The sequence below is a fragment of the Pleurodeles waltl genome, chromosome 10 (genome assembly GCF_031143425.1).
Source record: "Pleurodeles waltl isolate 20211129_DDA chromosome 10, aPleWal1.hap1.20221129, whole genome shotgun sequence".
Lineage (NCBI taxonomy): Eukaryota > Metazoa > Chordata > Amphibia > Caudata > Salamandridae > Pleurodeles > Pleurodeles waltl.
Genome location: NC_090449.1, coordinates 804,716,445 through 804,731,306, shown reverse-complemented (window position 1 = coordinate 804,731,306; position 14,862 = coordinate 804,716,445). Strand labels below are relative to the sequence as shown.

Genomic DNA, 14,862 nt, shown 5'->3' with positions numbered 1-14,862 from the left:
GCTGAACAGGGCCCTTCATCTGAAGCACCGCTGAACAGGGCACCGCCGTCTCAAGCACCGCTGAACAGGGCACCGCCGTCTCAAGCACCGCTGAACTGGGCCCTTCATCTCAAGCACCGCTGAACAGGGCACCGCCGTCTCAAGCACCGCTGAACTGGGCCCTTCATCTCAAGCACTGCTGAACAGGGCCCTTCATCTTAAGCACCGCTGAACAGGGCACCGCCGTCTCAAGCACCGCTGAACAGGGCCCTTCATCTCAAGCACCGCTGAACTGGGCCCTTCATCTCAAGCACCGCTCCGCTGGGCACCGCCGTCTCAAGCACCGCTGAACTGGGCCCTTCATCTCAAGCACCGCTGAACAGGGCACCGCCGTCTCAAGCACCGCTGAACTGGGCCCTTCATCTCAAGCACCGCTGAACTGGGCCCTTCATCTCAAGCACCGCTGAACAGGGCACCGCCGTCTCAAGCACCGCTGAACTGGGCCCATCATCTCAAGCACCGCTGGCCCATTGGCGGAAGGGGCAGGCCCGCATCTGTGTCGGGCAGGGCTGCACGAAGCACTCTGGGCACTAGTCCCACTCCAGTACCAGTGGAGACTGTTATCCACTTGAGAGACTGTGGCTTTGCACTCCCCAGGATATGGCAGTGGGCAAGCCACCCACTGTAGAGACTTGAGAGACTGTGGCTTTGCACTCCCCAGGATGGCACAGTGGGCAACCCACCCACTGCAGAGACTTGTGAGACTGTGGCTTTGCACTCCCCAGGATGGCACAGTGGGCAACCCACCCACTGTAGAGACTTGTGAGACTGTGGCTTTGCACTCCCCAATGGCTGATAGACATATCGGACTGGACAATATATGTATATAAAGTTATAGATGTGTGATATATTTTATACTCAGTCTTACAATATAATTCTATATTTATAATCATTTCCTTTTGCCTTTGCATTCTTCCGGGGGGTTTGGGGGTGTAACTGTGATGTGTTGCTATGCATTGATGTGTGTGTTGTAGTGGTTGAGGGTGAGGGTGGGTGTGTTGCATATGTGTGTCCCCGTAATTTTTTGCCTCCCCCTCCCCTGTGTCGTAGGTGCAATACTCACCGTTGTCTTCTGCGCCGGCGTTCGTGCTCCTGGTAGAGGAGCAGGAAGACAATGGCTGGTAGGATGTGTAGTTCGGGTTCCATGCTGTCCAGATCCCTCGTGGGGTGTATGAAGGTGAGCGTTTTCCGTTTGAAAGGGCTGTTTCCGCCGTGTTTTTATCGGCGGGGCTACCGCCCCGGAAAAGGTGGCGGATTGGTGGGTTGTGATAGGGTGGGCGGTACATTGTCTCCCGCCTGTCTGTTGGCGGTGACCGCCGCGCTGTTTGTTTGTTCCGCCGTGGCGGGCAGTGTGTTAAAGTGGCGGTCTCTGTTGGCGGTTTCCGCCAGGGTCGGAATTGCATTTTTTTTTACCTCCAGCCTGTTGGCGGTTTGACCGCCGCTTTAACACCGACCGCCAGGGTTGGAATGACCCCCTCAGTGTGAAAGAACAAAAGGTAAGAGCTCCTGACCTGCAAATCAATAAAAAGGTCACCCATGACGATCTCAATCCAAATATAGCCCTTCTTACTTTAAACTAAATAGGTCTCCTCCTCACCTCATTAATCCATTATTTAAACCCACTCTATCCTTTCACCTGCTGTTTAGTTGGCCTGTCAGTTAATAATTTCTTAATTCTCATTTTTATAAATGTCAAAACTGCAGGCTATATCTCTCTGGTTTAGCCCCTCCTATCCTAAAGGGAAATGTATTAAACATTTTCTTCACATAAGTATGAGTGAATTAAATCTGGAAATATAAAGTACTGTATGAATCAGCGATGTTTTAACTCGATCCAGACACCACTCGATTTGTCTGGCCTCATCTTCACGTCTCAATACAGCCAGTGTTTCTTATATTTTACTCAATTTTTGTAATGTATTTAGTGATCTTTTTTGTTTTGATTTTATCTCTATTACTGTCTTAGTTCTGAAATTTCTTTACACATTTCCTTCAAGATAAGCCTATTTACTCTCAGGGAATTGAGCTCTGGATTATTTAGTGACTTTAGTGATTTGTTCTGACAAGGATTGTGGTTACTACCTGAGGATGGGTACCAACCCCCCTCAAATAATATCCCAATGTCCTAGAATTATAATTTGGGTTGTACATTTAACATAGGCTGTGCAGTCAAGCTCCTAAAAAAGTACCCCATCTAAAGCATACATTATCTTTTTTGGGTGGATACTTGATTTCTGTGTGTCGGACGTGTGGTAAATTTAACGTAAAATCAGCTATCTTTTTAAAGCTAACCATATATAACAAGTATGATTAGCAAGGCTCCCCTACTAAGTGGCCAACATACCAAGTGTCTCTAGTGGAAGATATTTTGGACACATGGCAAAAGATTGACGTCCTACAGTGGTTAGTATTCCTTTTTTGTTGAGTGGAGATGAGGCCATAATTCTACTTCTCTAAATCAATGACAAATATTTAGAAGTACACTGAGGCAATAGTGACCTGCTAACATATATTGCACATTATGGTAGTAAATTGATTAATAGAATTTGAATGTCCAGAGGATGAGGTAGTTGTTTTCAACCAAAGTATTTTTAGAGTGTCTAAAGGATGATCTCATATAAACAGTTGAAAAGAAGAAAATTGGCTGACGAAAACCAGATTTCTAATTGTTGTACTGAAACCACCACAGGACCTAGGATGATATGTACCAATATAAATAGAGGTTGCTTGAAGACTTCTTTTAAAGGAGAAAGAAATAAGACAGGAGAATTACTTGCCATGTGATTGTTTGAACTAGTATTTGATATGAATATGTCATAAGGATCAATGGTATCCCAAAGGAAAGCAGGGAAGACTTAAAGTGACTGGAGATTTCTTTTTTCCAGGTATACAGCAGCATAACCACCTTCACTGTTGGACAATCTCATTAATATTCCAGTTAGGGGATTCAGAAATGCCCTCCATAATAAAATCAATGCTACAGGGAATTTCTCTAAGCTCACTTTATTGCCAGGCTCATTGTCTCATATCACAAATCAAGTATAGGAAAAATCAGTAGCTTGGAGAAAACCCAATTTGTATAGTTATTGTAACAGCAGTAATCGATTCCACAATACCCAATGAGTACAATTACTTTCAGGAGGCATTCCCTAAATTTGAAGCATATGCTCTGTCTTGTCATAGAGAAGTTGATTGTAAAACTGTCCCTTAGATCTGTGCTGCTGGAATTGTGTTCTCCCTGAGTTGGAAAATGCACGTATGAAAAAATAGAAGGAAAATAATCTGAACATTTGACGGTATCTTATTCTGAGTTCAAGCCTCTTTACCAACTTATTTGGTCACCAAGAAAGGGCACAAATTGAGATAATGCATAAATGTACAGGCAATCAATAGGTTAAACATCATTTAGATCAGATAAAGGAGCCCACTGCCATAGAAAATGTGACTTATCTAATATGTAACACCGTAGGAGCTTTGTGGCTGAGATTAGTTTAAAGTTCTGATTTAGACCTCGGCTGACAGGTTTGTCTGTGACAAAGGTGACAAATAATCCATCTGCTGAAATTTAAGTCCAATAGGACATAATGGGATTTAGATTTCAGCGGATGGGATATCCATCACCGTTATGATGGAGTAACCTGTCAGCTGAGTATTGAATCACACCCTTAGAATACATTGTGAACTAACTTGAATTATTTTGAATAACAGGGAATGTCATTTCAACTTTGAAATCCACTCACAGCAAATTAATATCCGGTAAATAAATTTGAGTTCTTTTTTTGACTCATTTTTCCATAATCCATGTCAATGACTTTGTCATCTTCTGTAAGCAATGCTGACCAGACTAAGTTAAAATAAACTTTGGCAAAAGATGAAAAACACTGTTTTTATGTGCAATGTGTAGAGTTTACTGACTTTCCAGTACAGTACCATATGCTACATTTGCCCCACAAGAAGTCTTACATGAATAGAGAATAGCCTGTTCTGTAGTGCAAAACATGCTTGGAGCTTTTGGGCCTTTTCAAATAACTGAACATTTTTGACAGGCCTTAGCTCAAATAAAACATCTTTTTCAATAATGAGTTACGTTTATCTTGTAGGAAGAAGTCCCATCTTCAATAGAACTATTTTACTACTGAGACAATTCTTCTTCATCTCAACCAAATATAGCTAGTGATAATAAAAACCAACATATCTACCAGCCAGTGGTAAGCATTTGGCTGTTGGAAGAACCATATTGTTAGAAATAAAGAGCAGTAATGTGGAGGAGGAAGTCCTCTTACACAGAGTTTGGGCTCCACGGCCCTGAAATCTTTTCCTGCCTAGGGCCTATCCTGGGATGGAGACTCAGACTAAAACCTAAACGTGAACTTCTCCATAAGTCTTCTCCACAAGAATTAGAGAGTGACAGGTAAAACAAAAAAAGGTCCACTTCACTTGAGGCTAATGTTGGTCTAAATGAATGCACCGCCTAGGTGAAAGGACTCCTTACCTCCTGGAAAATACTGAATGGAAAACATGGGCTAGACTACTGCATGAGCATGGAGAAATCAGATTACCTGGCCAAAGGTTGACCAGGGAAATATGTTCTTACTACTAGGGCATCTGCTTAGAACAGGTAACCCTTACAAACAAACTATTAGATTCAGAAATCAGGAACTTTGGGGAACAAAATTTCCATTTAGGGAGATGGCACACCATTATGAGGAAGTACAAATTGACACTGAGAGTGATGGGTGGTTGGGAGCAGGGATGGGTTGGAGGGGTAGGAGTCAATGCTTGGCTGTTTGTTACCCTTGTTCTGAAAACCGAAATTACACCATTGTAACATTAGCCTCATTTGTATTAATCTGTACAAACTCAATAAAATATATTATTAATAAAAAAAGAGCAAGTGATGAACTACCATTGGTTCACAGTGTCGGGTGGTTCAGTCCTGGCAGTCCTGAGAGGGGGCACTTCTTCCTCAGGGAACCACAGTGGAAATTAGATGAAGCTTTCTTTCCACTTGACTGGGGAGTGAATAAAGTCACCTGCTGTCAGAACACTTACAGCTTTCTCAGGAGACTTTTGAAAATGGAGGATTTACAGCTGGTGTTTTTCTCATAAAGCCTTTGACTTCTTAAGGCTGACCGACTCCTATAGGTAAAAGCAACTGATCTATCTTAGTTCTGTCCAATAATCAATCCTATGTTTAATAATGGAGGCCCTGTGTGCCCAGGAAATAACTGCCAAATATTATTGCTTCACAGTGTAAATATATGGGGAAAGTGTGGACCGATAGAGCCAATGAACAAATCAATGAATAAGCTGCATCATAAATTGTAGGACAGGGTGTAGGCGTAATAGAGCTGGGTATATGGCATGCACTCTTCAAAGTGAAGATGGTGGGCACCCCCTTGATAAATATTAACAGCAAAGTACTCTCAATGATCACCTATTCAGTTCTTTATGCTATACTTGCGATATATACAAAAAGTAATTTGTTTGCTACATCAGCCTTTTGTTAATGGTCTTGTGAGAACTGAAGTCAGAGAAATGACCTGAAGGTAGCAGCCATACTGATTTGTACACATACATCTCAGTAGCTGGGGGTACTGTTCAACTATGGTGCTTTGGTAGAACGAATTGTGGCTGCACTCATAGTCTGATAATCCTGCCTGTGTATGTGATAGCACTTTGAGCAAACAGACTCTTGATCTTGATGTGATAAAAGATGTTCAATAGAATTGCTGATAGTTCCAGCTTTATTTAACGCTAGTACCAATGACCTTGGTTCACAGTTTTATTCAAATATGTTGATTTCATGACAGAGGAAGAGTGTTTGTCCATGTGTCTGCATTAGTGGGGTCGTGTGCTTTTATTTGCACAGATAACTACACTATACATCATTTGCTGAATTGTGTGAGAATTATGGAAGATATAAACCTACTAAGTCTTATTGTAATATAACAGATACACATTAGTACATGGGCGATGGGAAAACATAATTTTGGTTGCACCATCATGTGTCACGGAAGTGACCCGCCTTGTAATCGACAATACATATATTGTGTGCCTTAATGTTACTAATGTAAAGTGTAATATTACTGAAGGTGCATTCAGAGTAGAAGATTATTAATTTATATTTCCCAGTGGCAGTTGCCACTAGGTAGTTACAGTTAAGACCATGTTTCCATATAAAAAGCTTTTTTTGACTTGCCTATATCTTTGGCACCCTTTGAAGAATCTTCACAAAATGTTCCCCAAGAAAACACCCTGGTGATTCTTGTTGTTCATGGAAAGTTTTGGGGTGATCCATCAAGCAGGGGCTGAGAAAAAGGAGGGGGTCAAAAAAGTTGTTTCCCATGTGAAATTCCCATAAATACCTTTAGACACAACTACAGCCTGAACCGCTCAATGGAATTAAGCCAAATTTGGAAGAAAGCTAGATTTCAGTACGCAGATTGTGCTTTCGATTGTTTAGTGTAAATATGTTTAGTAGATTTTGTGAAACAAAAGGGAACACAAACTTAGATATCTCTGGCCTTGGAGACTTTGCGATTATTTCGTGAATATTTTGCACAAATTTGGAAATTTGCACAAATAAGCATGCAAAAAGAAGTGCTGTATTTGGCTAAGCGCAACCTGTCTAGAAAGTTGCAGCAGCCATTTCATTTCATGGGAGATGGTCCCCAGGGGTGAAAATCCTAATTGAAAGTGGAAAAAGGTGTCAGGGTGATGGTACCCTGACTACAGTAGTATGATGTAGGTGTTTTTTCGGGGCAAATTATCAGTTTACAATAATTTTGCATCAACATGCACGATCTTCAAAAAAATTCACAAATTTTCATAATTGTCACAAAGTATTCGCAAAAAATTCACAAATGTGAAACAAACTTGAAAGAAAATGACTCATTCATACACTAATTCATATACTCATACATGCACTCAGACTCATGCGCCCACTTTCACACCCACTCATGCATCTACTCTGACCCACTCGGACTCACACTCCCACTCAGGCACTCACGCACCCACTCATAGATCCACTGAGAGAGATAGGCCCTGTAGCCAACCTGCACTGTGCACTGACAATTTTTTTTGAAAAAACATAGAAATTCACTAAAAAAAATAAAGGTTACAGGGATGTTATGGTTTGGTTCTGAATTTACTCATAAAAAAACCCATAGAAATTCAGCAGTTACAGTTTGAGTTCTTTCAAGTAACTACAACTTGCACCCTAAGGTAATTATAACTCGTGCCCTTGCCATACGCAGTTTTCTTATCAATAATTTTATTGCATATGTTGCAGTGATAATATCAAAAATGCCATACAAGATCTCATCAATGATATAATATGTGGAGTAATTATCTGTGCATGGTGAAGGCATGAGTTATAGTTACCTTAGAGCGTGAGTTATAGTTAACTTGAATGAACTCTAACTATAACTTCTGAATTTCCCTCTTGGCCTCCATGAGGGCAGTGCCTAGAAAAAGTCGATCCATTTTGGTACCTCCCATACCCTTCATGACCACTAGGATCACAGACAATGGAGACAGTGGGACCTCCCAACCCAGGAGCAATCAGAGCTTTTTTAGGAGTGCAATCCAGTAATGTTCTATACGAGAGCACAGCATATCATGTGGTAAAAATTGGCTGGTGCCGTACCACATCTGGGGCAGGTGGGATTCGCTAGTAGTCTCTCAGGAGATAGATACAGTCCATGTAGGAAGTATGTCTGTACAAGTTGTTCCTCCCATCGTACTCTTATATGGGTGAGGTCTCCTGGGGCATCAATATTTTGTAGATCTGGGATACTCCCCCTTTCCTCTTCTCTCCCATAAGTAATTTTGCCTCCAGTGGACTGTGCTCTGGTATTGGGTCGCCATTCCCAAGGTGCACCCGGAGGGCGTGGCAGAGCTGCAAGTATTTCTAGAGGTGTGAATGTGTTCGTTGGTAGGACACTTGCGCTCTTTGGTGAGGCTCACATGTATGCTCCTTTAAACATACCCAAGATGTAAGATCTCCAGTTGATCCCATCTATGGAACTCCTTCAGTGTAGCCATCTCTCACAGCCAAGTGCCCATCCATACAGGGATTTGCTGCGTCAGTGTGGTCGTATATCCAGTATGTCTTAATGCTTCCCGCCATGCAAAAACATCATCCTGGTTTCCGAGGCCACCTCTTTGGGAACTGGTGATCCATACAGAACATCTAGCACCCCAGGAAAGTCCATTGCATTGAGCTCCAGTTTATATGCTGGATCAGACCATCCCCCTGTGAACCAATCATGAATAACCAAGAGTTGGGTGATCAAATAGTACGGGTAGAGATGCGCCATGCCTGGCCCTCCATCATAGGAGCTCTGCTGACAGTGTTGCACTGCTATGCGATGCCTGGTTCCTTTCCTCAGAAAAGACATCACAGTGTTATCAAAGGTGTGGAACCAGGAGCGTGGCAATGGGAACAACCGGTTTTGTCAGATATATGCGAAGTGGAGGAGGATCATCATCTTAAAGAGAGCTACACGACCTAGAACGTTTAACGGAAGGGTGCACCATCTCATTAGGTCAGCTGTCGCACGTTCTGTTCATGGTCTCCAGTTGAGGTACATGCCAAGTCAGAGTGCAATGCCACCCAAATCCCCAAATACTTGAAACTTAGTTGCCTGTTTGGCACCCTGTCCTGCCATTCAGAACAGTCACATGATTGCGACTGGGGCACGATTACAGACTTCGGAGAGTTCACTTGAAGGCCAGAGGCTTCCACAAAGCACCACAGAAGATGCAGGCAACATAGGCCGCAGTTCGCCGGGTCCATCATATAGACCAGAAGGTCATCAGAATAGAGTGCTATGAGGTCGTCTTGGCCAATATTCCATCACCATCCCTTAAGTAGGGGATCCATCTGAAACCAAGTGCGTTAAAGGTTCCATCACCAGAGTAAAGAGGAGGGGGGAGAGAGGGCAGCCCGGGCGAGTGCCTCGAAGTATGGGAAAGGCTTGTGAGAGGGCCCCATTGATCTGCACTCGTACCTCGGGGCTAGCATACAACATCTGCACACGCCTGCAAAAAACACATACCCAATCCAACTAATTTCAATACCAACCGCAGGTAGCCCCAGTCCACAGAGTAAAATGCCTTCTCAAAATCCATGAGAAACAGGACAAGAGCCATGGTGACCTGGAGCTAGCGGATACAGTGATGTGTGCCACGGTTTGCCATAAACTTGCATTGATCAGGGTGTATCAATAAAGGCAAAACCCGTTTGATATTTGCTGCCAAGATGGTGGCAAAGATTTCACCATCACTATTTATTAGGGAGATGGGTCAATAGTCTGCACATATACAGGATGGGGTTTGGGGCTTAGGGATCACTCCTATGGTGACCATGTCCATTTCTGGGGAAAAGGCACCCACTTTTGCATAGAGGGCCAAAACTCTGGGAGTCAGCTGTTCCCAGAATTTAACACAGTATTCAGCTGGAAGGCCGTTGGGTCCTGGTGTCTTCTCTGGGGTCAGAGCTGTGATAGCCCTCCCAATTTCCGCACCTGAGATGGATTCATCTAGCATATCTGCTTCAGCCTGAGGCATCCTAGGGAGAGGAATGTGGTTAAGGAACTGAGTTGTGTATTCGGGGTCAGAGGCCGCGTAGAGGGATTGATAATATTCGGCAAACACGTCTGAGTTCTCGGGAAGGGTATGTACCATGTGGCCCCACGAGTTCTCAACTTCAGTAATGATGATAGACTGTTGGTGATCGGAAACCAACCAGTACAGCAATTTCCCATTTTTGTTCCCCCAGCCATAGACTCTGGAAGTGGATGCCCTCCATAGGTGGTTAGGCACCTCCATGGACTGTTTACGTATTTTGTCCCAGATTAGAGCCAGGAGACGGGAGTCCACTTCATTGGGTTGCCCTGTCAGCTCCACTTTGAGCTGAAGGGCCTAAACCTCTAATTGCGTAATGTGGAACATACGTGATATCTCTAGCGAGCAGATAAACCCTTTAGCGAAATCTCTGATCACTGCTTTACTGGCCGCCCAGAGAGTCCCGGATGACGAGACGGAACTGTAGTTTGTCAAAATATGTCTGCAGTTCAGTTTGTAGGTAATGAATGCAGTCCTTGCTCTAAAGGTGGCAAGCATTAAGTTGCCACCTGGGGCGAGCCCCCATGGCAGCAGAGCCCATGTGTGCCAGGAGAGGAGTGTGGTTAGGGGTTCCTCGTCGGAGAATTCAGATATCATCAATACCACTACTTTCTCCAGTTGGGACAAGGATAAGATCTATTCTAGATTGAATGTGGTATGCTGCTGAAGTGTAAGTAAACTGCCGGACCCAAGAGTGCCACCCCCTCCACACATTACTCAGTCCCAGGGATGAGAGCCAGTCCGCTAGGTGTCTCGCCGCTGCTCAGCGCAAAGCAGATTGCGGACCTGATTTATCCCTCCCAGGATCCACAACTGCGATGAAGTCGTCTCCTATGAGTGTCTGTTCACAGGGAAGCTTGAGCAATACCCTCAACAGATTCCCCCAAGCAGTTTTGTACAAACCTGGAGGAACAAAAACACTCACTAAGTTTATTGTGCAGCCCTCAATCCTACCCATGAGAGCAATGTACTGCCCCTGAATGTCTATGATCACCTTGTCGACCTTTATTGGCAGGGAGCGATGTAACAGGATCGCTACACCCCTAGGACCCCTATGGGAGCCAGAATAACAGATTTGATCATACCTACGTGCATTGTTCCACCACATGCATCTCCTGCAGCAGCATTATATCTGGACTGTGGCAATTAGCAAAGATAAAGACTGTGGCATGTTTTATCTTGTCGAGGAGGCTGTTTACCTTCCAGGACAAAATCTGAAATGGTCGTATCATCTCAGGTAGAAAACCAGGCCCCCCCACCCGAAGGGAGCTCACTAACGAAGCCAAGATTGAGTCCGGTGCTAGATCCGTAGGGCCCTCACTAAACACATGCTGCCACGTGATCCTATCTGCTTGCTGTGGGTGCATGTGCGCTGTTATAAGCTTGCCAGAACAAGTGAGCTGAACATATATGAACACAGAAAAACAACAGCAGAAACCTTCTGAACAACTGATTGTTCCACCCCCTATAAAACTTTTAATGATAAGAAGTCAAAAAGAAATAAAGTAGGTTATCAGGTCATGGGCGACCCCTCCATTCTATTGGATTCTCTTCATCAGCATCAGATCTTCAACCACAGCGTAGTTGGTCGCAGTAAATCAACAAGGTGTAGCCCCTGTGTAACATTAACAGGTCAATGTTAAGTGTCATATGTTAAATGATGGGGCTTTGGGATGGATTAGTGTCACAGCTCGAGTTAATCTCCTTGGGAATGGAGTTGTCAGAGGGTGCCCCAGCCCACAGGGCCTGTGCCTCCGCCTCAGCAGTCTCTGTGAGCAGTGAGCTCTCTCGATTGCAAACAATTACAATAGGAGAGCCTGTGGCATCCATGATCTGATTCAGCCTTCAAAGAACTCCACCATTTGTTGTTCTCTATTTTTGGGGCTGCCAATAATGTGAATGTTGTTGCGTCTTCTCTGTGGCTCTCTGCATCTTTGTCCCGGCGGTGCAGTTCAGAAATACGTGTCATAAGAGTTGTTCCTTGAGTCTTAAGGGTTTTCACCTCATCTTCAACCTCAGAGAGGGGAATTTCAGCTTCTGTAATTCAGGCTGTGGCATTGCAGAGATCCTGGTGCAGCAGTGCAACATCCTCCCTGACTTTTCCTATTTTATTTTTAATTGCCTTTCATGATGACTGAATCACTTGCAAAATGGTGGCTTAATCCCTGGTCGGCTGAGGACTGGTTCCTGACTCTACTGATGGGGCAGTAGTGTACTGGTCTGTCTTCATTTGGTCCCGCTGAGGAGTGGGTAGCTTTGTCTTTACTCATGGTTGCTGTAGTCAGTCGTGGTTGACCTCGTACACCTCGAGGTTGTTTCGTGTCCTTAGAGACACCAAAAGGGCAGGGGGTGTTGGATAGAGCATCTCCCATGTACAGCACCCACAGAGTGTGTTATCAGGGAGAGGCGAGACCCTCCTCGCACCAAAATCGAGAAGGCCTCTCAGTAGGGCAGCTGGTTGCCTGCTCAGCTCGCCCCGTTTAATCCCTCAGCAACGCCCATCACTCAGTGTCCGGGGGGCTGCGGAAGCAAATCAGGCCCAATAATCCACTATGGTATGCATTTAGCAACCTCTCCCACCAACTTAATGTCCATAGGGTGACAGTCTCATTTGACAATGGCATGATCCATTCAATCCTGCACCACTCACAATGTCCTTGGAATGCCAATACAGCCCTGTGTTATGAGGGCATTAGCCCAAGGCAAAAGGTCTTGGGCCAATGTCCAATGAATGTCTCTCTTCACACCAGGGATTCCACTGAGGCCACCACCACTGCTTTGTTAGGGCCTCAGTATTGCCCAAAACCTTGTATCGTGAATTGCGATGTTCTTTGCCACCCGGACTCCCACAACTCCACCTCTGACCGGCCCTTACCAGTGGCTTGGGAGCATTGCAATGGAGCAGTGGGTCCTGGCGTGACCTTGTGCCATAATGTTTGCTCACCTGGAGTCCTGGGTGCGTAGTATATGGCACCCCTTCGTGTGTTGTCACGGAAGCAAGGCCAAGCTGGAGGAGGGGCCTGTCTCCCCCTCCTTGAGACCTTCAGAGCAGGGCCCTGGACCAAGGCCTGGGCTTTGGGTTTCATGCCCAACGTCAGGCCACAGAGGAGCTAGAGTGTCCCAGGGGCAAGAAGCACACCCAAAGAATCTCTGTTTGGTCCAAACAGGACCAGGGGCAGAGTCCCACCCTCGCTGTTCAAGTGGACCCAGCCTTAGGCAGCGCTCCCCGCAACCGCCACCATTTTCTGCCCATCAGGCGTGTCAGGCACTTCTCGGTCTGGTGACCGGTGTTTCCTTCCTGTGGCAGCACCTTCGGGACCCCTGAGGTGTCAGGCAACCTGTAGGTCGCCTAATGCGGATGATCGATGCTGCTTAATATGGATGGATGATGGAGGGATCGGGAGCACTTCTAAAGTGCGACTGTCATCTTGAAGTCTCGGCCGCACCCCGAATCTTGTAAATTTACACTGTGGCAGAGACATGAACATTTGTTTCAGACTAACCTTTTAACTTTACTTAAGCTCTTTTTAATTTAATGTAGCATAACCAATTATAGTTTGTGGTATAAAAAATTTTGTTTGGTCAATTTTATTTTATTCTAGCTGTTAGTTTAAGTAAATTCCATTGGGTTTGATTTTGACCATTGTGATTTCAGTTTGGATTTTCTGTTTTAGTCTTACTCTTTTTCATTTGAATTTGATGGGGCTTAATTATTTTCATCCTTTTAATCATTTTGAAAACAAGCAATTTTTATGTGGTGGAAACATTCAGATACAATTGTTTTTTTCCAGCCACCATTCATTTTTGATTTTCATAAACAAGTTGAACCAATGCAAAGTTTGTTTTATTCCTGCAAGTTTGAGCTTCCTTTTTTACATGTCTGATATCAATCTTAAACAATTATCTTCTCAGGAACTGTGGTCAATAGACAAAGAGGTTCGTGCCTGGGATGCTTATATCTGCTTGGATTTAATTATCAAGAATTTGACGACATCTCTCAGGGCAGTGGCAGATTTACAGAATTCTGCCATTCGGGAAAGGCATTGGTGCCAGATAATTAAAGCAACAGGTGTAAGTATTATGTACTGCATAAACATATGAGTATAATCAGAAGCTGAGAAATGTTTTTGTTACCTAGTAATTTACAATAGATAGTCATTTGGGAAATAATTAACACACTACCAGGTTTGTTATTTGTTCACAGAAAGTTCCAGTTAGGTGCTCACAATGCTTTGTGAACTGGGTCAGTATGGATTATAGATGAAAGCTTCATGTAGCAGTTGTAGGAATACGAATAGAGCTCTTAAACCCTTTTTTGATGTATGTTTATTAATTTTCCTCTGACATTGATAATTGAACATCTTCTCGACTTTGTTGTTGCCTTTGTCAGCAATTTGTAGATTCAGTAAAATGAGTCTGGAATTTTAAAAATAGTGATGTGTTACTGATCTGCATGGGCAAATCATCTCAGCCAAAGGTGAAAGGGGTACAAAAAATGGAAGTTGGAAGAAGTACATTCTCCACTTCTTTTTCCATGCCTCCATCACCTGGTGCAGAAGCACCTCTTTTCATCTAGCTGATTGACCAAAGAGCTAGCAACCTAGGTTGCACAAAACATTGAACCACCATAATGTAGGCAGAGGTTGTTTATTAATGTGTATGGGTAAATATGGGTAAAAAAGCACCCACTACGTATACACTTTATACTTAACTCTTCTTTTACTCCCATTTGTTTCCATTACCAAGCAATCAATCTAATTGGCATAGCTTTACATTATTAATATGCCAGTTTGCTACACAAAAGTTTTTAGAAGACACCCATTATGTGAACTCGCATATAATGCAAAATTACAGTATCAATTTACTCCACATAATTATTTACAATGATTCTAAACAGAAATGTAGCCCCAAAATAGGACGGTAGCAAGTCATATCCCTCAATCAGTTCAACAATCATTAAAAAATGTCCCTGTCACGCAATACAATTAGAGTATGTTTCAGCCACTATCTCTCTTGGTTTTCATGGTCCTGATCAGGTATGGCTGTTGTGAATTTGAAGGAAAAATGCATTTTAGAAGACCTGTTTTCTGATGACCCATTTTCGTGAAAACTGTTTTCTCAATAGCATTCACCATTGCAATGAAATCAGACTTATTAATGGACAGCTTGGTGAAATTTTCTATTGCTTTA

The 14,862-nt window shown here is 43.7% G+C and overlaps 1 protein-coding gene across 1 annotated transcript in view; it reads left to right on the top strand.

The window, feature by feature from the left end:
* The window catches only part of DNAH11 (dynein axonemal heavy chain 11), a 2,866,633-nt gene that overhangs the window by 857,614 nt on the left and 1,994,157 nt on the right, over positions 1-14,862 (top strand). Inside the window, exon 23 of the mRNA XM_069211469.1 lies at positions 13,585-13,743. Within this exon, the coding sequence (XP_069067570.1) occupies positions 13,585-13,743 (159 nt within the window). The remainder of the gene's footprint in view (positions 1-13,584; positions 13,744-14,862) is intronic.